Here is a 17,966-nt window from a genome sequence, read left to right as displayed (position 1 = left end):
CAGGGAGGGGAGCGCTTCTGTCTGCCCCTCCTGGATCTTCCTTGGTGGCTGGGATCGCCCCCTTACCCCCTAAAGACTTTATGACCGATGTGCTCAGCTGTTTTTAAATGTGAACTTGTGCACTGATGTGCAGATTCAATGTTCTTGTTACCGAATGAATAAAAGTTTTATTTTGAAGATGACAAAGGCGTGTGGCTTCGTGTTTGGGATTGGGGCTGAAGGTGAGGGAGTGGTCTGTGCTGCTCTCAGAGCATGGGGTGGCAGTGGGGGTCTGGAAAGCCAGAGTGGGGTTGTTCCCTCTCATGGATGGCCCCATCCTGTCCCAAGTGATGGAGCTGTGCTTCCAAGCAAGAGATATTTCCAGACCACGCTGCAGTTGCAAGATTCCAAGGGTTGTGTATTTAAAACTCTCAGGATGCTGCAGATGCCCTCCTTGCACTGCTGCAGACACAGGAGCTGTGAGGAGGGTTCTGGTTTAAGCTCCAAGGGGGATGTGAGGTTTTAGGTGGACACTGGACAACTTGTCTCTGGTTTTGCTCCATTGTGGCAAGAAAGGCAGTGCAAGGGTCTCTGTGCCCTTGCTGTGAGCGAGGGACTTGAGATAGCCAGATTCCCTGGGCTCAGCCTCACCTTCCATGCAGGAGCTTCTCACCAGGCCAGAACTGAGCGGGCACCAGGGTGTGGGGCCACGGTGTGGGGCTGTCACTGCAGGGCTGTCACTGTGGGTCTGGCAGTGTCTCTGGGGTGCCCCATCCCTTCTTCCTCCCCCCAGCACCACCTGGGGAAAGGCTTCCCAGGACCTTCACTTGCTGCGGATGTGTCTTGGAGTTAAGGACACGAGACACGGAGTGAGCCAGGGCTGTGGTGGGACAGGGCGAGCGAGGGGTGCCTCTGCAGCCCCCTTCCTCCCTGCCACCCCTTTGGCCGGGCAAACAAGGATGTCACCTCTTCCCTGCCTTTTTGCCAGCTGCCCCCTCCTGCCCGCTCAGCCAATGCTCGTCCAGCTCCACACGGTGCCCTTGTAGGGTCCAGGGCTTTGCTGCCTTTCCAGGAACCACCGCTCCCCTCCCTCTGGTCCCTGAGCCCTACAATCCCTTAATCCCCTTGGGCCAGGGCATCCCTGCAGGGCTGGGCTTCACTGAATCCCAAATCTGATTCCTGGATGTGCCTGTAACCATCCTGCTGGGCTGGGGCTGAGGTGGGCTTGCAGACCCTTTTATCCTGGGGCAGGTGGGGACCCGTGGAGTGTCGGGAGCCTCAGGAGCAGCGCATGGCCGTGGTCCCTGTGGGGCTGGGCTGGCCCCGGGCTGTGCGGGACCCACGGCAGAGTCACAGCCCTGTGCAGAGGTGACCCCTGGGGTCATGCCCCGCCCCTGGGTCTCTCCCAGTACTTCAGAAAGGCTCGGGGGGCTCCTCCTGCCCCCATCTCCCCGCCCGAGGGGCTCCCCGCACCGAACCGGGGGGCTGGGGGCACCCTTGGGACCCCCCCGCATTCAGGGTGGGATCGGGGGGCGGCCGTGGCGGGGCTGCCCCGACCCCGCGGGCAGAGCGGGGGCCGGGCAGGGCGCGGGGCAGGCGGGGCCGGGCCGGGCCCCCCCTCCCGTCCCTCCCGTCCCTCCCGTCCCTCCGGTGCCCGCCGCGGGGGGGCTGAGCCGGCCCCGGCGCCCGGCTCGGCTCAGCTGTTCTCTGCGGCAGCGGCACCGCGCGGGGCCGAGCCCAGCCCAGCCCAGCCCAGCCGAGCCGAGCGGGGCCGGGCGGAGCGGAGCCCAGCGGGGCCGAGCCGAGCCGGGCCGGGCCGGGGGGAGCGGAGCGGGGCTGAGCGCGGCCGGAGCGGGCGGAGCGGAGCCCAGCGGGCGCAGCGCGGAGCGGGCGCGGAGGAGCCGCCGAGCGAGCGCAGGTGGGAGCCGGGCGCGGGGCGGGGGCGGCGGGAGCGCCGTGGGGAGAGACGGGGGGACGCGGGGAGCGGGGCTGAGCCCCCCGGGCCCCGGCCCCTCGCCGCCCGCCGGCGGAGATGGCTATATTTGGACAGTGACCTCTGGTCGTTCCCGAGCAGTCGCTGCGGATTCAATTGTGGCAACGTAATGGCACTGCCGGGGAGCGGGGCTGTCCTGCCCGCACCCTGTCCGTATCCTGCCCGCACCCTGCCCGTATCCTGCCCGCACCCCACCGCTCTGTGCCGGCATCCCATCCCACCCCGCCTGCACCCCACCCAGCTCTCACGCCTGCCCCCCACACCTGCACCCTGTTCCGCCCTGCCTGCACCTTGCCAGCGCCCCACCTGCTCCTGCCAGCCCCTCCTGCACCCTACACGATCCCTGCACCCTGCTCAATTCCACCTGCACCGCATCTGCCCCCAGCTGCACCCGGCCCAGGCAGCCAGGCCGTCCCTTCCTGCCCTGCATGCGGACACCCCACACTCTGCTCCCGCTGGCGATGGTTGAGGCGCTGGGGGAGCGTCCCCTCGGAGCCTGCTCGCTCCTCCCCGGGGCTGGGGACCGTGCTCGGCACTGGGGGTGACACCGGCAGTGCTGTGGTCCAGCCCCGCTCCGGGCTCTGGGCCCCTCAGACCCAGCTCAGCCAAGCCAGAGATGATGCTGAAGTGCCGTGAGGACTCCGGGGACACTCAGGGACTGGGCAGATGTGGTTTGGCAGGTGCTGCATGTGCCCTGTGCAGAATGCACCGGCTGGGACTGGAGGAGCAGATCTGCTCCTGCCTCGGCCCCACCGGCTCTGTGTGGGGGACAGGGGTGCCTGGCCGTGCTTTGGTGGCTGGATGTGGCTCCTGACAAGGGCTGTGCACCCAGAAGAGCAGAGGGGATTCCAGGGCAGCCAGGGGCTCATGGGTGCTGCAGAGCCCCAGCTCCGAGGGTTCTGTGGTGCTGAATGTCTCAGTGTCCCCCTGGGGCAGGTCCCAGGAGCAGCACAGGCTGGGGGCTGAGGTGGGTGTCTGTGGGCATCGTGCCCAGCTGTGGCCGAGGGCTGGAGACCCCACTGAGGCCATGGAAGGGGCTCCTCCACGCTCCAGTGTGCCCGTGGGGCTGTGCCAGGTCCTGCCCTTGCCCAGGTGGGGGTGCACAGTGGGTGCCAGGGATGGGTGGCACAGGACAGGGAGCCATGGAGGGAGGCGTGAGCCCCCAGCAGGCAGCTCTGCAGGCACAGCCTGACCCCCCTCCCGGTGCTGGGGCGAGCCAGGCAACCTCAGGCCACTGATGCAGGACAAGGGGACAGGATACAAGGGGACAAGCACAGCACCTTTATGTCCACGCCAAAGTCCCCTCCACCCTGCTGCTCTGCTGCAGCAGCTCATGTGCCAACCCCAGTGCCAGCCACAGGGCACGGCACAGCTGTGGGGAACAGCACAGCCACAGGGCATGGCACAGCTTTGGGACATGGCACAACTTTGGGACATGGCACAGCCACAGGGCATGGCACAGCTTTGGGACATGGCACAACTTTGGGACATGGCACAGCTTTGGGACATGGCACAACTTTGGGACATGGCACAACTTTGGGGCACAGCACATCTGTGGGACATGGCACAGCTTTGGGGTATGGCACATCTGTGGGTTATGGCACAGCTGTGGGGCACAGCACATCTGTGGGACATGGCACAGCCATGGAGTTAGCACAGCTGTGGGGTATGGCACATCTGTGGGGTATGGCACATCTGTGGGGTATGGCACAGCTGTGGGACATGGCACAGCCACAGGGCATGGCACAGCTTTGGGACATGGCACAGCTGTGGGGTACAGCACAGCTTTGGGACATGGCACAGCCACAGGGTGTAGCACAGCTGTGTGTTATGGACACACAGCTGTGTGTCCCTGCCCAGTGTCAAGTGGCTCTGGCCAGCAGCTGACAGCCCCCAGCCCCTGCAGCACCCCCTCATCCCTGCACAGGGGCTGTCCCTGCTCCCTGCTGTAGGGTCAGGGCTGTGCCATCTCCCATCCTCATTCCCCGTCACCTCAGTGTTCCAGGCTTCCCGTTGTGCCCAGAGTCTCTCGGAGCAGGAGGCCTGAGGGGACTGAGCCCCTCCAAGCCGTGCCAGGAGGGGAGGAGGAGGTGGCCTGACTGTCCCCCAGCCATGAGCCGCCGCGTGGTGCGCCAGAGCAAGTTCCGGCACGTCTTCGGGCAGCCGGTGAAGGCAGACCAGATGTACGAGGACATCCGTGTCTCCAAGGTGACGTGTGACAGCTCCTTCTGCGCTGTCAACCCCAAGTTTGTGGCCATCATTGTGGAGTCCGGTGGTGGCGGGGCCTTCATTGTCCTGCCCCTTGCCAAGGTGAGTGGGGAGGGTGCTGGGGTTTGGTCACGCTGCTGAGATGTGTTGGGGGGAATGTGGTGATGGGTTTTGCTTTTTTGGGGATCTGCTGTGGCCCCAGAGCCCCCCATCTTTGCCCTGACAGCCCTTCCTCATGTGGAGGCTCAGGGCAGGAACAACCGGGGTGATCATCAGCACCTGCCAAGGGTGACATCCCTGGGGCAAGCGAGGTGATCTGGAAACCCCCAGCTGCCTTCCCCCAGCCCCAATTCCCTGGGGGCACAGCATGGCCAGGGAGCAGCACCCAGTGGAGTGGGGGTCTGCCCTGCCAACCCTGTCAGAGAGACTGAGAGAGGGTCCCCAACTCCTCCCTGCCATCAGAGCAGACACAAAACACCTCTCGTGGGCCACATGATTCTCCTCTGTGTCCCTATGAAGCCTTGTGCCAAGTGAACCCCATTTCCCTCATGTGCCTCAGTTTCCCCCTTCAAGGCAGGTACAAACCTTTGGCCACTGCCAGAATCCCCTGCACGTCCCCATTTGTGCCACAACCCATGTGCTGGCCAGGCTGGCCTTTGGGGGGTACCTGGCAGGGTCTCTCCTGGGGGGCTCACGCTGGTCCCTCACCGTTGTTGCAGACAGGACGGGTGGACAAGAACCACCCGCTGGTGACGGGACACACGGCGCCCGTGCTGGACATCGACTGGTGTCCCCACAACGACAACGTCATCGCCAGCGCCTCGGAGGACACCACTGTCATGGTGAGGGGCTGGGCGCTGCGTGGGAGGGGTGGGAGGTGCAGGGGGAGCAATGCAGAGCATCCCCCCCCCCGCCTCGCTGCCTGTGAAGTGTCACTGGCCTATTTTTAGCCGCGGTGCCATGCGTTCGCGCTGGCGGCGGCTGCTCGCTCCATGATGCAGCAGTTTGTGCTAAATTTACCCTCCCTGGCGACTCAGCATGCAGGAATAGCTGGAGGGGGGAGCTGGGGGCTGCACCCTGGCCGTGCCCCATCCCTGTGCCCACCAGCACCCCAAATGCTGGGGATGCACCCCAGGATGGAGGCGCTTCTGGTGTCCCCTCGCCACCCTCCCCGCAGGCTGAGCTGGGATTAATGATGAGGTTAATTGGCTCCCAGGCCCTCATCCGCTTAGTGCTCACACACAGGGTCATCCCCAACACCCCGCTCTGTCCCCCCCCCAGGTGTGGCAGATCCCCGACTATGTCCCCGTGCGCAACATCACGGAGCCCGTGGTGACACTGGAGGGACACTCCAAGCGGGTGAGCATCATCTCCTGGCACCCCACCGCCCGCAACGTCCTGCTCAGCGCAGGTAAGGGGGTCCCGGGTCGCCCTCCCCGGGGTCACAGGAGATCCATGGCGTGACAGCACCTGCCCCCCTGGCTCCTCTGCAGGCTGCGACAACCTGGTGATCCTCTGGAACGTGGGCACCGGGGAGATGCTGCTGGCTCTGGACGACATGCACACCGACCTCATCTACAACGTGGGCTGGAACCGCAACGGCAGCCTGCTGGTCACCACGTGCAAGGACAAGAAGGTCCGTGTCATCGACCCCCGCAAGCAGCAGATCATAGCGGTGAGTGCCCCTGCTGTGCCCCCATCCCACCCCGGGGTCCCCAGTGCCTGCCTGACCCTACTAACCCCTCTCCGCGCGTCTCTGTGTTTGATTTAACCCGCTAACGCCGGCGCAGGAGAAAACCAAACCGCACGACGGCACCCGGCCCATCCGCGCCATCTTCGTGGCCGATGGCAAGATCTTCACCACGGGCTTCAGCAGGATGAGCGAGCGGCAGCTGGGCCTCTGGGACCTGGTACGGGACAGCAGCTCCAGCCTGGCCAGCGCCGATCCCGCAGATCTCAGCCAGGAGCGCTCTGGGGGCCGGGGATACTCTATGGCAGCGCGTGCGCTTAGGGAGCATCACGGAATGGGATCCAACGGCTGTTCTGGGGGACTGATCTGGACCCCCTCCATATTCCCCCCTCCCCATGCCCCGTGCTGACTGTGTCCCCCTCCCCCCAGGAGAGGTTTGCCCCCCACGAAGGGCTGAGGCCCGTGCGGGCCATCTTCACACGGGAAGGACACATCTTTACCACGGGCTTTACCAGAATGAGCCAGCGGGAGCTGGGCTTGTGGGACCCGGTAACGAGGCCGCATGGAGTGCTGCCCTGGGAACTTGGCCCCCCCAGACCCCTTGCTAACCCCCCCTGCCCCAGGATGCCGTGTCTGTGCATCCCCCTCCCAAAAGATGCCAAGTTCCCAAGTGTGCCGTGCAGTGCTGGGGTGGGGAGGGGGCTGGGAGTGCTGGGGAAGGGGGGTTCAGCCAGGCTGGGGGTACCCAGCCATGCAGGTAAACAGGAGTGGGGATGGGGGGGCATGCCAAGCTGCCTGCCTGGGGGGTTGTGTGCCCCAGAGGGGACAAGCCCTGTCCCCCAGTGTGCCGTGGCTAATGTGTGTGACTAACCAGGCTGGGGGTTTTGGGGTCACTGCTCACACCCCTCCACCACTGCCCCCCAGAATAACTTTGAGGAGCCCATTGCCCTGCAAGAGATGGACACGAGCAACGGGGTCCTGCTGCCCTTCTACGACGCCGATTCCAGCATTGTCTACCTCTGTGGGAAGGTAACCCCCCTTCCCCGGGGTTCACCCCCAATGCCACCCCGTCCCTGAGGGTGCCAGGGCTGGCTGACACCTGTCCCCACCCCGCAGGGTGACAGCAGCATCCGGTACTTCGAGATCACGGACGAGGCTCCCTACGTGCACTACCTGAACACCTACAGCAGCAAGGAGCCCCAGCGGGGCATGGGCTTCATGCCCAAGCGAGGGCTGGATGTCAGCAAGTGTGAGATCGCCAGGTGAGAGCCAGGGGGCTGGGGAGAGCCAGAGGGGGCAGGGGGCTCAGCTGGGCCCTGACTGCCTGTGCCCCACGCAGGTTCTTCAAGCTGCACGAGCGCAAGTGCGAGCCCATTGTCATGACGGTGCCACGCAAGGTGAGCCTGGGGGGGGTCCCAGGGGAGATGGGGGCCTGGGGAGACACCCCACATCTCACCACGGTGTCTCTGCCCCCGCAGTCAGACCTCTTCCAGGATGACCTGTACCCCGACACGCCAGGCCCCGAGCCGGCCCTGGAGGCAGATGAGTGGCTGTCAGGGAAGGACGCAGAGCCCATCCTCATCTCGCTGCGGGATGGGTACGTGCCCATCAAGAACCGGGAGCTGAAGGTGGTCAAGAAGAACATCCTGGACAGCAAACCCCCGCCAAGCCCCCGGCGCAGGCACTCTACCTGCGACTCAGACTTCTCTGTGAGTGTCCGGGGACTGGGACATGGCAGCAGGGCTGTCCCCCTGCCCTGGGGTGGCATGGGAGGGGCCTGACTCATCGGTGACCCTGTGTGTCCCCCCTCCCTGCAGCAGCCAGCCTTGGAGGAGGTGCTGGAGGAGATCCGTGCCCTGAAGGAGACGGTCCAAGCGCAGGAGAAGCGCATCTCCGACCTGGAAAACAAACTCGGCCAGTTCACCAACGGCACGGACTAGCGCGGTGGCCACGGCCACGAGCACGGGCAGGGCCAGGACTGCCCCGGCCTGCCGGGGATTAAAGCCGAGTCCCCACCTTGGGCAGGAGCCCAGAGCCGAATTCTTTCCCCAGGAGCCGAGGGGGCAGGCAGGGGTCGGACCTGACCCCGCCTCCACTGGCATCAGTGGTGTCCTGCTCCATGGGCACCCACTGCAGCACCCGAGGGGTGTCCCGGCCCATGGGCACCCACAGCAGCACCCGAGGGGTGTCCTGCTCCATGGGCACCCACAGCAGCACCTGAGGGGTGTCCTGGCCCATGGGCACCCACTGCAGCACCCGAGGGGTGTCCTGGCCCATGGGCACCCACTGCAGCACCCGAGGGGTGTCCCGGCCCATGGGCACCCACTGCAGCACCCGAGGGGTGTCCCGGCCCATGGGCACCCACTGCAGCACCCGAGGGGTGTCCCGGCCCATGGGCACCCACTGCAGCACCCGAGGGGGTCCCACTCAGGGCCCACAGGCTGGGGCACAGCAGCCTCCCAGCACAGGGAGCTGCCAGCCCCCCCCAGGCCGGGATGTGCTTGTTGTGTACAGTGCTACCTCCCCACTCATCACCACCTCACCTCCCCCTGCCCCATCAGATCCTCAGAGGGTGCTCCCACCCGGCTCTTTGCTCCTGCACCCCTTTAATAAAGGGCTCAGCCACCCTTGGCTGCATCGCACTACCAGGGATGAGGGGCACCGTGCCAGGGGTGCTGCCAGCACCCCCCTGCCAGCTCCCACAGGCTGTGAGCCCCAGCCCAGGCAGAGGGAGGCCGAGAGAGACGAACATTAAAGAGCATTTATTGGTGTTGGCCGCGGTCGGAGCTGCTCGGGCTCCCCCGGCCCTGGCCCAGATGTTGCTGTGGGGTGCACGGGGGGGTGGAGGGGGGGGGACCAGCTGTGAAGAGTCCCAGGGGAGCGAGCCCAGCCCCCCCCACCCTCAGCCCCCGGCCCCCCGTGTGCAAAGGGGGAGCAGCCGGGGCAGGGGCTGGGGTTAGCACCATTTGACAGAAGGTTTCTCTCGGAGTCAGTGCCCGGGACCAGGGGGTGCAGCGCTGGCAAGGGGGGGCATCCGAGCAGGGTGGAGGGGTGCGAGCAGGGCTAAGGGGGGGTGACACCGGGCTGCCCTCCACAGGCACCCCTTCAGCTGCCCCAGCAGTCCCCGTGCCATGGGGGGCAGCTGTGCAGCCCCTCGCTGGCTGTGGGGTGCAATAGGGCTGAGCCCCCACCCCTGCTGCAGGCAGAGCAGCTCCCGGGTAAGTGCACTTGGTAGCGCCTGGGCAGGGGGGAACAGGGAGCTGGGCAGAATCCCCTGGCTCTGGGGGCACCCCGGGACCCCACACAGCTGGCAGCCACCCATCCGGGGCAGGATGTGCCCCCCACCCTCCCTGGGGTGAGGGGCTGAGCAGCACCCCGTGGGGCGGCTGGGGGAGCAGGGGTGTCCTGGAGAAGGGGTACAGTCCGTGGGGTCCCCTCCCTGGTCCTGGTTAACACCCACCCCACCCCTGTTCTGCTGTGGGGTGCCCCCACCTCACCCCAATGTTGCCCCAGCTCTGGGGCCGCTCTCCCAGGGCCAAATCCTGCTCCCGCATTCCCCATTCGCCCTCCGCAGTTCTTGGGCTGGCTCCCCCCGCACGGCTCCCCCCTCTGTGTCCCCAGACACGTCCCCATCCCCACTAGTAGGGGCGAGGGGGCTCAGCGGGGCTGCGGGGTCACTTCTCCGTCAGCGAGAGCTGCAGGATGCGCTGCAGATCCTCCTCCTCCTGGCGCGTCCGGCGCTCCGCTTCCTCCTGCTCCCGCGCCGACAGCGCCATGGCCAGGCGCAGCTGCTCCGCGTAGCTGGGGAACAGCGCGCCCGGCGCCCGGCCCGGCCCCGCCGCCGGGGCCGCGGGGGGACGCGGGGCTGCCGTGTGCTGCGGAGTCCTGGGGGGCAGCAGCGCCTCAGGGGGGTCCCCGTGGGGCGGGCACCCCCACACCCGTTCCCTCCCAGGGGGGTGGCCAGACCTTACCAACCTGTCTCCCCGGCGGCCCTCGTGCGACATGGGGTGGGTGCCCGGCTTGCTGTTGGTCAGTGCTTCCCAAATGGTCACCTGTGGCCGGAAAGAGGGGGGCTTGGAGGGTGGCACCCCAAAAAACAGCCCCCCCATCCCAGCATGAATTGTGACACGCCACCATAGGATGCAGGGATGGAGAGAGGTGGGATGAGTGAGGATCACAGGTGGCATGGGGATGGGGTGGGCAGCGGGGTCCCTCAGCCAGGAGGAGGTGAAGGGGTGGCAGTGCCCACCTGGTCGTACTCGCTGCCCGCTTCCAGGAGGCTCTGCTGGATGGCAAACTGCAGCAGGTCATCCTCGTCCTCCCGCAGGGCATCCTGGTGGGTGCCCACCACGCTGTACCCCCGCGGCACCTCGAACAGCGCCGGGTCCATCTCACACGCTCGGCACGAGGCTGTGGGGACAGCAGAGCTGGCCAGGCTGGGCACCCGTGGGGTCCCCCTAATCCACCCTGCCAGCTGTGTGTCCCTTACCCTGCTGTGACCCCCAGACCCTACTGGGACCCCTTCCCACCCCACCTCACCGTGTCCTCCACATACTGAGGGAGCTGGAGCTGCTGACGCTGGAGGAGTCGCTGCTGGGCGAGGGCGCCTCGCTGCTGGGGCTGTGCCGCAGGGAGCTCACCGGCTCATCACACCCATTGAGGTTGCCGAAGGTTATTCGGGCGTTGAGGATATGGAAGATGGGGATTTCTGCAGGAAAAGGGAAAAAACACGAGGAGGGAAGCTGACTGTGCCAGCCAGGTCAGCAGCAGAGCCCAGTCCATACCAATCTTGACGGGGAAGCCGGGCGGGAGGCGCAGGGTGATGAAGTCCCGCAGTTTGGCGAAGAGCGCGTTGCTTATTGCCATGAGATCGATGATGGGGGCAACCTGCTCACACAGGGACAGCGGGTGGTCCTCACACAGCCACAGCTTTGCCTTGAACCTGCCAGGGATGGACGTTGGGCTGGGGACCCCACCTGTCCCCCCCTCGAGCTCTGCAGCAGTGGAGGGGGGACACAGGGAGTCCCTGCCTGCTGCTGCCCCTCTCACTTCTGTGTCTTGGTGGTGAGCTCCATGGGCCGCCCCATGTCCCGGTTGCCCAGCTCGAAGTTGGGGTTGAAGTACTCCTCGGGGGTGATGGCAGTGGGGTTGGCGTGGCTCAGTGTCTGCGTGATCAGTGTCTGCATGGGCACAGACCATGGGGGGTGAGAGGGGAGGTCTGACTGCAGGGCCACCCCTTCCAACCCCTGAGACACTCACCCCATTGTTGGGCCCCACGTGCTGCTCAGCGATGCCCAGGAAGGATTGCAGGGGGGTCTTACAGCCTGCGGGAGAGTCGGGGGTGAGGGCAGAGCCGGGGGTGCCCTGCCCGCCCAGCCCGTGCTGGCTCCACCTTTGCTCTTGCCCTTGTGCTGGTCTGAGAGGTGCTCGGTCCGTGTCCGTGTGATCAGCTCCACGTTGGAAGCGCCATAGACCTGGCCAAGGAGGGGGGATGGCACAGGTGGGCACCTCACAGCTACAACCAAGTGGGCAGCTACAACCCCCTGGGCAGCTCAGCTCCCTGCCCCTCACCTTCGCCTCATACCCATTCACCATTTCCGTCTTCTCGCTCCTCCAGCCCAGGATCCCAGACTTGTTCCTAGGGTGACACAGCACCATGAGCTTGCTTGGACAGCCCGGGGTGCCAGCACCCCAGGGGTGGCTCGGTGCCACCCCAGCCCACCTCTCGAAGGCGATGTTCTTGGTGTCGAGCTGGGTGGTGACGACGGGGGCCGTGAGCCGCCCCATCACCTGCTCCTCGGTGGGCTGCACAGCAGCCAGCAGCACCTCCTGGTCGTGGCCGGCCAGGGCCAGCGTCTCCGAGTAGACCACCCGCCTGTCGTGGTCAATCTCCATCACCACCGCACTGCTGTCTGCAGGGAATGGGGTCAGCACAGCCACGGTCCCCACCGTGTCACTGCTGCCCAGGGAGGGGGACACAGCGGGGTCACCTCACCTTGTCCCCGAAAGACGAAGCTGCGGTTGCCCCGCTGCCAGGTCATGTGGTCGAAGCCCAGCAGCGTGGTGTCCACCCGCAGGTTCTGGCCACTCTTCCACACCTTGTAGGTGTCGCTGGGGCAGATCTTGGACACCAGGGGCACTGGGGAGAGATGCCAATAGCCCAGCCAGGGATGGGGACACCTGCACCCCCGAGGGGGCTGAGCTGGGTGGGGAACACACCTGGGGAATGCAATGCCTTGGCAGGATAGGGGTCTGCAAGCTTGGGGTGTCGGGGGGCAAAGGGGCAGGTGACCCCTAACCTGGGGATGGGGATGGATGCTGGGGGACTCTGCTGGGAAATTCCCACTCCCCCCACAGCCACGCTGTGCCCCGAGCTCACCCCAGCTGGTGAACTCCCACTTCATCTCCACGTAGAAGTCCTGGGCCTGTGGAGAGCAGGGAGGGGTCAGGGGCAGCCCTGGCTGGTGCCCCACAGCCCCTCTGAGCGAGGTACCTTGCGCAGCTTCTCCAGCAGCACCGGGATCCCCGCCAGGCGCTTGATGGCTCTCTGGTAGTCGCGGTAGCGCAGCACCAGCTGCACCAGCTCCAGGTCACGGGTGCTCACAGCCTCCTGCAGGACTGGGGGCAAAGGGGCAGTGCCCAGGGCTGTGGCACGGCATGGCACAGCATGGCACATGTGGCACTGCAGAGCTGGGCGCTGCACAGGAGCCACAGGACAGAGCACCATGTGAGCAGTGCCTTGGGGAGCTTTACCATGCCTGTGCCCGTGTTCATGTCCACATCTGTGTCCATGCTCACGCCCCCACCCACCTCCATGCCCATGTCTGCACCAGGGCAGCTTGCAGGAGAACGGAGGGCAGCAGCTCACCTGTCCATCCGCTGCGGTTCTCCTTGCCCACGTCGGCGCCATGCTTCAGCAGCACCCTGGCACACTCCAGGTGGCCCAGCGTGGTGGCCAGGTGCAGGGGAGTGCGTCCTCGGGGGTCCAGCTGCTCGATGTCGGCCTGCCAGGAAGGAACGAGGCTCTGAGGTCACTGGGGTGGCCAGACCTCGCTCTCCCACAGATGCGCAGCTCCCAGACACAGAAAGCAGCCAACGTTTGACTGTATCTGAGAGAGCAGCCCCACCCCTGACCTCCCCCAAGAGAGGCACCTCAAAGCCTCTCCCTGCTGCCACCGCCAGACCCACGGGGAGGCCATGGAGAGCACGGCGGTGGCTGCCAGCGCCCAGCACACCTGGTCACAGCCATGCAGGGCTGCACCCACCAGGCGGGCACACAGCAGGGGCACGGCACGGCAGCGGGGGCACAGATGCCCCTGGCACAGCCCACGGAGCTCTGCACATCGCGGTGCAGCTGCAAGCTCCAGAAGAGCCCCCACCTCTGGGATGTGGAGGGGGCCGTGCCCAGTTGCCAGGCAGCAGCTGCCGGCAGCCCCCCTCTCCCCCTCTCGCTGCCAGGGCCGGGCTGCGGCGGGCGCACGTGTTCCCCTGCCTGAGCCGGGGGCGGCGGCTGCGGGAGCCGAGCGGCGGCTCCGAGGATCCCCGGGGCCCTGGGGAGCCGTCGCTGGGGCTGCCGTTGTTTGTGCCAAACCCGGAGCCTGGCACCCGGCCAGCCCTGAGGAATCCCTGGTGCGCTGGCACCCCCGGCACCCACGGGCCCTGCTCCCCGTGTGGAAGCAGCGTCACACCCGTGCCCAGCTGGGGACATGGCTCGGGCAAGGGGGGACATCCTCTGTGCCCCCAGCTGGGGTGGAAGTGCCCAGAGAGGGACACTCAGATGCTGCCAGGGCAGGAGGCAGCAGGGCAGTGCCCAAATAATTGGTTTTGGGGAGGCCACCCTCAGGAGAACAAACCTGGGGTGCAGGAGCCAAAGGTGCCAGCTGGGGTGGGCAGCCAGAGGTGTTTGGGCATGGGCAGAGGTGGAGCATGGGCTCCCTGGTGCCCAGTCTCACCTGCCTTGCTCTGGGCATGTCCTGCGTTGCTGCTGCTCCAGGGATGTTCCTGTCCCTGCCCAGGCTGTGCATTCCCACGTCCCTCATCCCCAGGGACCCGCCAGGTATGGGGACCCCCCAGTCTGCCCCTACCACGGGAGCAAAACAGCCCCCCAGTTCCCTGGGAGCCAATGTGTCGCTCCAATGCTCTCCAGGCGACTGCTGCTTTTTAATTGCACTAATGAAACTGCTCTAATTAAGGCAATCACCCCCCAGCTGGGGGCGGGGGTAGCAGACTCAGTGGGGCTTCCCAGCTGCAGCCCTGCCCCAGCACTGGGCAGGATGGGGGTCCCCAGTTGGGGACACGGTGCTGGAGCCACCCCAGGGGACACGGCGTGACCCAGATCTGGCCAGCAAGAGCTCAGCCCTGAGCCCTGCTGTTGGGTTGGCTCCAGCTTGGGGAGCACAGCACAGACCCCCAGGTGCTGCCCTTCCTGGGGCTGTGACACCCACAGGGACGAGGACAGGGTGGCTTTGGGGTGGCTTTGGGGTGGCAGCGGTGCAGTGCAGAGCCGCAGCCCAGCCGCTCCTCCTGTGCCAGCCGGGCACGTGGCACAGCACGTCCCTGCACTGGGGCTCTCCCTGGGCTGGAGAACCCCAGCTCCTGCCCCTGGGTACCATCAGGGGACATGAGCCAGTGCGGGAAGATGGTGCCAGGCACTGCTGTCCCCGCACAGCCCCGGGTCCCTGTCACGCTGAGGGGGCAGGCTGTGGTCAGGGATGTCCTGGCACCACAGGCTCCATGTCACTGCCTGCCACATCAACGTGATGTCCCTGTCAAGGGGACCCACTGACCCTTGCTCCCTTGGGCAAGTGTGGATGGGAGCCCATGGTGGCAATTCGGGGGTGACAGACACGGAGCCCTTACGAGGACATGGAGAGGAGCAAAGCTCTCAGCTGCCCCAGCGCTTCCCAACCCCAAAGCCCTGCACTGGGGAGGGGCAGCCACTGCCCTGGGGGTGTCACCAAGGCAGAGGGAGGGCAGAGCCCTGGGCAGGGGAACACCCAGCCTCCAGCATTTCAACAGCACCAGCCCCTTACCCGGGGGATGCTCTGGCAGGGATAAGGGCTGAGCCGTGTCCCTGGATGCCCTGGACAGAGCAGGGAGCCTGGGCCGGCCCTCACTTCCTCCCCCAAGCCCCCACCTGCCCCAGAGTCCGGCCTGCAGCACCCATGCCCTCCCTTGCACCCCTGGGGTGCACCCATGGCCGGCTTTGCTCTCACCCAGCAAACGCCAGCGGGGGCCAGGGCAGAGCCCCCGCACCTCCCAGGCGGGAGGGTGGGAGCCTCTCTGCAGGCAAGCGGGTCAGAGCCCCCCCGCAGCCCCCCCCACCTCCCCACGTCTGCCGAGCCCCGCTTTGATCTCCGCCGCGCTGAGCTCCTGGGAAGGCTGACCCCAAATTAGCAGGAAAATAAAAACACTGCCCGTGGGGTGGGAGACCCGGGCGATGCTGGCGCAGCCTCCGGCTGGACCCCACAATGGAGACGGGTGTGGCGGGAGCCATCGCCTGCATCCCGGCGGGAGCTTGGCGGCACAATGACCCCCGTTCCGTGCATCACCGGGGTCCACCCAGCACGGCCCTCAGTGCCCTGCGGCTGGAGGACCCGGGCCGAGGGACCGGGGATGCTCAGCACAGCTTCCCCGCCAGCCTCCCTCCAGCGGCTGCGGTTTCCTGCGTCTTCGGGGTTGGGTTTTAATTACCTGAATTGCATCGCCACGGGGGAGAGGGAGGCTGGGAACCCGCCGGGGAAGCACCCACACCCCGCTCCATCACCGGGCGGCTGGGAGGCTCCCGGGCTCAGGGACAAAGTGGGTCCCCTCACCCTGAGGAGAGCCCTTGTGAGGCAGGGGGGCTGCGCCCCGACAGCACCGGGGCCCTTGTGCCCCCCGCCCCCAGGGGGCTCAGCCTGAGAGTGGGGGGCTGAAAGCTGCACCCCCAGGGGGGTGGCAATGCCCTGAGCAGCGGGGTGCGGGCCGGGGGTCTGCAGAGGCCTAGCGGGGAGCGGGGGACACGTGCGGAGGGATGCTCGGGGCTGCGTGTGCTGGGGATGCAGGGGACCCGCGGGTGGCAGCCCCGGGGGCAGCAGGCACAGAGCCGGGGTGCAGGTGGGGACACACACCACACCCCCCGAGCCCCGCCAGCGCACAGAGCGACCCCATCCTTATCACCCCCCTCATCTCCATCCTCATCCTCACCCCGGCCCCGAGCATTGCATCAGCCCGAGCGGAGCCGGGCCGGGCCGGGCCGTGCCGGGAGCGTCCCCGCGCCGCCCCACCTGCTTGGCGCTGAGCTCCCGGTCCAGGTCACGGGCGCGGTTGTGCCAGACGAGGTAATGCAGCGGGTACCTGCCCTCCGGCCCCTTCCTGCCCGAGCAAGACGCGAGCATCCTCCGTGCATGCTGGAGCGGCGCGGCGGGCGCGGCGCGGGGCGGCGCGGGCGGGCGGGGGGGCGCGGGGCGGGGCGGGCCGCCACCTCCCGCCCGGTGCTTCCCCGGCCCCCCCGCACCGCCCGGCCTCATGGGACTTGTAGTTGCCCTGCCCGGCATCGCCCCCTCCTTCTTCCTCATCTTCATCCTGCTCTTTGCTCGCCCCCCTCCCGCAGCGCTCAGCCCATCACCGCGGCCGCGATCCCGCGGGGGGGCTGCAAAGGGCCACCCCATTGGCGATCAGCATCCTCCCCAAATTCCCCCCTTTCCCAGGCTGATCTTCCCCCTCCCGGCTGACCTCCGCTCCCCCAGCGGGGCAGCGGCCCGAGCATATGGCGGGGCAGGGGGGAAGGCGGCAGGTGGGGACCAGGTGGGGGCCGGGGGGGGGGACCCCGATCCCGCCCCCGCAGCACCAGGCACGGGCCCCCAGCCCCGTTTCCTTTTCCGCCTGCGTCTCTCCCGGGCGGGCGTCGCGTTTTCCGGCTGCCGCCCGAGAACAATGCAAGGCTGGGCCTCTGCGGCCGCCCCGGCCTCCGCCGGCGCCGCGCTCCCGGCCCCGCTCCCGGCTGCTCCCCCCTCCGGTGCCGGGAAGCCCCCGGTGTTGTTCTCCTGTGTTGTTCTCTGCCCAGCCCTGGCGCTGGCGGGGGTCGCAGCCCCCCGCCCCTGTCCCCACAGCATCCCCATCCCCCTGCCATGCCCCATGACGTCATGAGCCACCTCCTCACAGCCGCGGTGAGGTCACCTCGCTGTCCCGCGGTGCTGGGGACACCGTGCGGCCCCACTGTCCCGCTCCCGCCGGGCTCTGACCCCACCAGTGTCTGTGGGGCCCCAAGGGGTGTCCCCTCTGGTGCAAGCACCTAAAGGGTCGCAGTAGGGAGCAGACCCCAAATAGTCCCCAGTCCCCTCACCCACCCCAAAATCCCCTGTTGAGCACCCTAAATAAGGGGTGTGTGGCCCGACCCCGTGTCCTGGAGAAGGGCTTGTCCGGGAGTGTCACAGGTGGCACAGGGTAGAGGGCTGGGGTGCCCCAGGGCTGCTGCTGGATCCAGAACAAGTGTCCAGGGCAGGACTGAAGCCATTTGGGGGTGCCCTGGGCTGGGACTGGGTTACACAGGATCCGGAATAGGAATGGGATGATCAGTGCCACCCCTCCGGGATAAACAGGACAAGGGCTGAGGGCAGGACCAGGACGGTGCTCTGGGCTAAGGGGACCGGGAGTGCACCGAGGGCGGGCACGGGGGTCAGCACCGGGAGATGCCCGGGATCAGGGGCAGAGCAAGGGCAGGGCTGATGCCCAGCAGTAGATGAGGAGCCCGGGTGCGGGTCGGGGCTGTCCGGGGGGCGTTTGCAGGTGCGGCTGCGGGTCGGGGGCGTTCCCGGTGCGGCTGTGGAGCGGTGCCGGTGCCCGTCCGAATTCGCGTGCGGCTCCTGCTCCGTGTGCGGGGCGGGGGCGTTCCCGGTGCGTGTCCCGGTGCGGGGCGGCGCCGGCGCCGGTGCGGGTTCGGGTGCGGCTGCGAGTGCGGGGCGGTGCCGGTGCCGGTGCGGGGCGGCCGCGGCAGCGCTGCCGGTGGCGGGGCGGGGGCGGTGCGGCCCCTCCTCCGCCGGGGCCGGGCCTGCGCCGCTTCCTGCGGAGCCGCCGGGCGCAGGGAGCAGCCGGCAGCCCCCGGCCCCGCCGCCC

At 67.2% G+C, this 17,966-nt stretch overlaps 2 protein-coding genes across 4 annotated transcripts; one reads left to right on the top strand and one right to left on the bottom strand.

Annotated features, from left to right (window-relative positions):
- Positions 1-1,790: 1,790 nt before the first annotated feature.
- Positions 1,791-7,891, top strand: CORO6 (coronin 6). Of its 3 annotated transcripts, XM_058817709.1 has the most exons (12): positions 1,791-1,897; positions 3,970-4,282; positions 4,900-5,022; positions 5,462-5,591; positions 5,674-5,855; positions 5,971-6,090; positions 6,300-6,419; positions 6,795-6,899; positions 6,987-7,132; positions 7,210-7,267; positions 7,349-7,579; positions 7,688-7,891. In XM_058817709.1, the coding sequence occupies exons 2-12, from the start codon at positions 4,085-4,087 to the stop codon at positions 7,808-7,810; spliced, it is 1,536 nt and encodes a 511-aa protein (XP_058673692.1). In that variant the 5' UTR covers positions 1,791-1,897; positions 3,970-4,084; the 3' UTR covers positions 7,811-7,891. The 3 variants fall into 3 exon arrangements, with proteins under 3 accessions (XP_058673692.1, XP_058673690.1, XP_058673691.1); XM_058817707.1 differs by lacking the exon at positions 5,971-6,090; XM_058817708.1 differs by lacking the exon at positions 6,300-6,419.
- Positions 7,892-9,372: 1,481 nt separating this feature from the next.
- Positions 9,373-16,249, bottom strand: ANKRD13B (ankyrin repeat domain 13B). The gene is made up of 15 exons (XM_058817853.1): positions 16,139-16,249; positions 12,739-12,874; positions 12,364-12,488; positions 12,250-12,295; positions 11,866-12,009; positions 11,593-11,782; positions 11,442-11,508; positions 11,263-11,344; positions 11,130-11,194; positions 10,920-11,050; positions 10,655-10,812; positions 10,426-10,578; positions 10,120-10,280; positions 9,842-9,922; positions 9,373-9,755 (listed from the first exon to the last, which is right to left on the bottom strand). Exons 1-15 carry the CDS (start codon positions 16,247-16,249, stop codon positions 9,528-9,530), a joined length of 1,878 nt encoding a protein of 625 aa, XP_058673836.1. The 3' UTR covers positions 9,373-9,527.
- Between the last annotated feature and the right edge of the window lie 1,717 nt (positions 16,250-17,966).

This window comes from Ammospiza caudacuta, chromosome 20 (assembly GCF_027887145.1).
Source record: "Ammospiza caudacuta isolate bAmmCau1 chromosome 20, bAmmCau1.pri, whole genome shotgun sequence".
Lineage (NCBI taxonomy): Eukaryota > Metazoa > Chordata > Aves > Passeriformes > Passerellidae > Ammospiza > Ammospiza caudacuta.
Note: the sequence above shows the minus strand (reverse complement) of the source record. Positions and strands in the feature narration are given on the sequence as shown.

Bases quoted from the DNA above. Each gene is read 5' to 3' on its own strand.
- CORO6 (XM_058817709.1), top strand. From the start codon at position 4,085: ATGAGCCGCCGCGTGGTGCGCCAGAGCAAGTTCCGGCACGTCTTCGGG. The intron at 5,023-5,461 runs GTGAGGGGCTGG...TCCCCCCCCCAG, and splicing joins CGGAGGACACCACTGTCATG to GTGTGGCAGATCCCCGACTA. The intron at 6,900-6,986 runs GTAACCCCCCTT...CCCACCCCGCAG, and splicing joins TTGTCTACCTCTGTGGGAAG to GGTGACAGCAGCATCCGGTA.
- ANKRD13B (XM_058817853.1), bottom strand. From the start codon at position 16,249: ATGCTCGCGTCTTGCTCGGGCAGGAAGGGGCCGGAGGGCAGGTACCCG. The intron at 11,783-11,865 runs GTGAGGTGACCC...CATTCCCTGCAG, and splicing joins CTTCGTCTTTCGGGGACAAG to ACAGCAGTGCGGTGGTGATG. The intron at 10,281-10,425 runs GTATGTGGAGGA...CTGTCCCCACAG, and splicing joins CAGCAGCTCCAGCTCCCTCA to CCTCGTGCCGAGCGTGTGAG.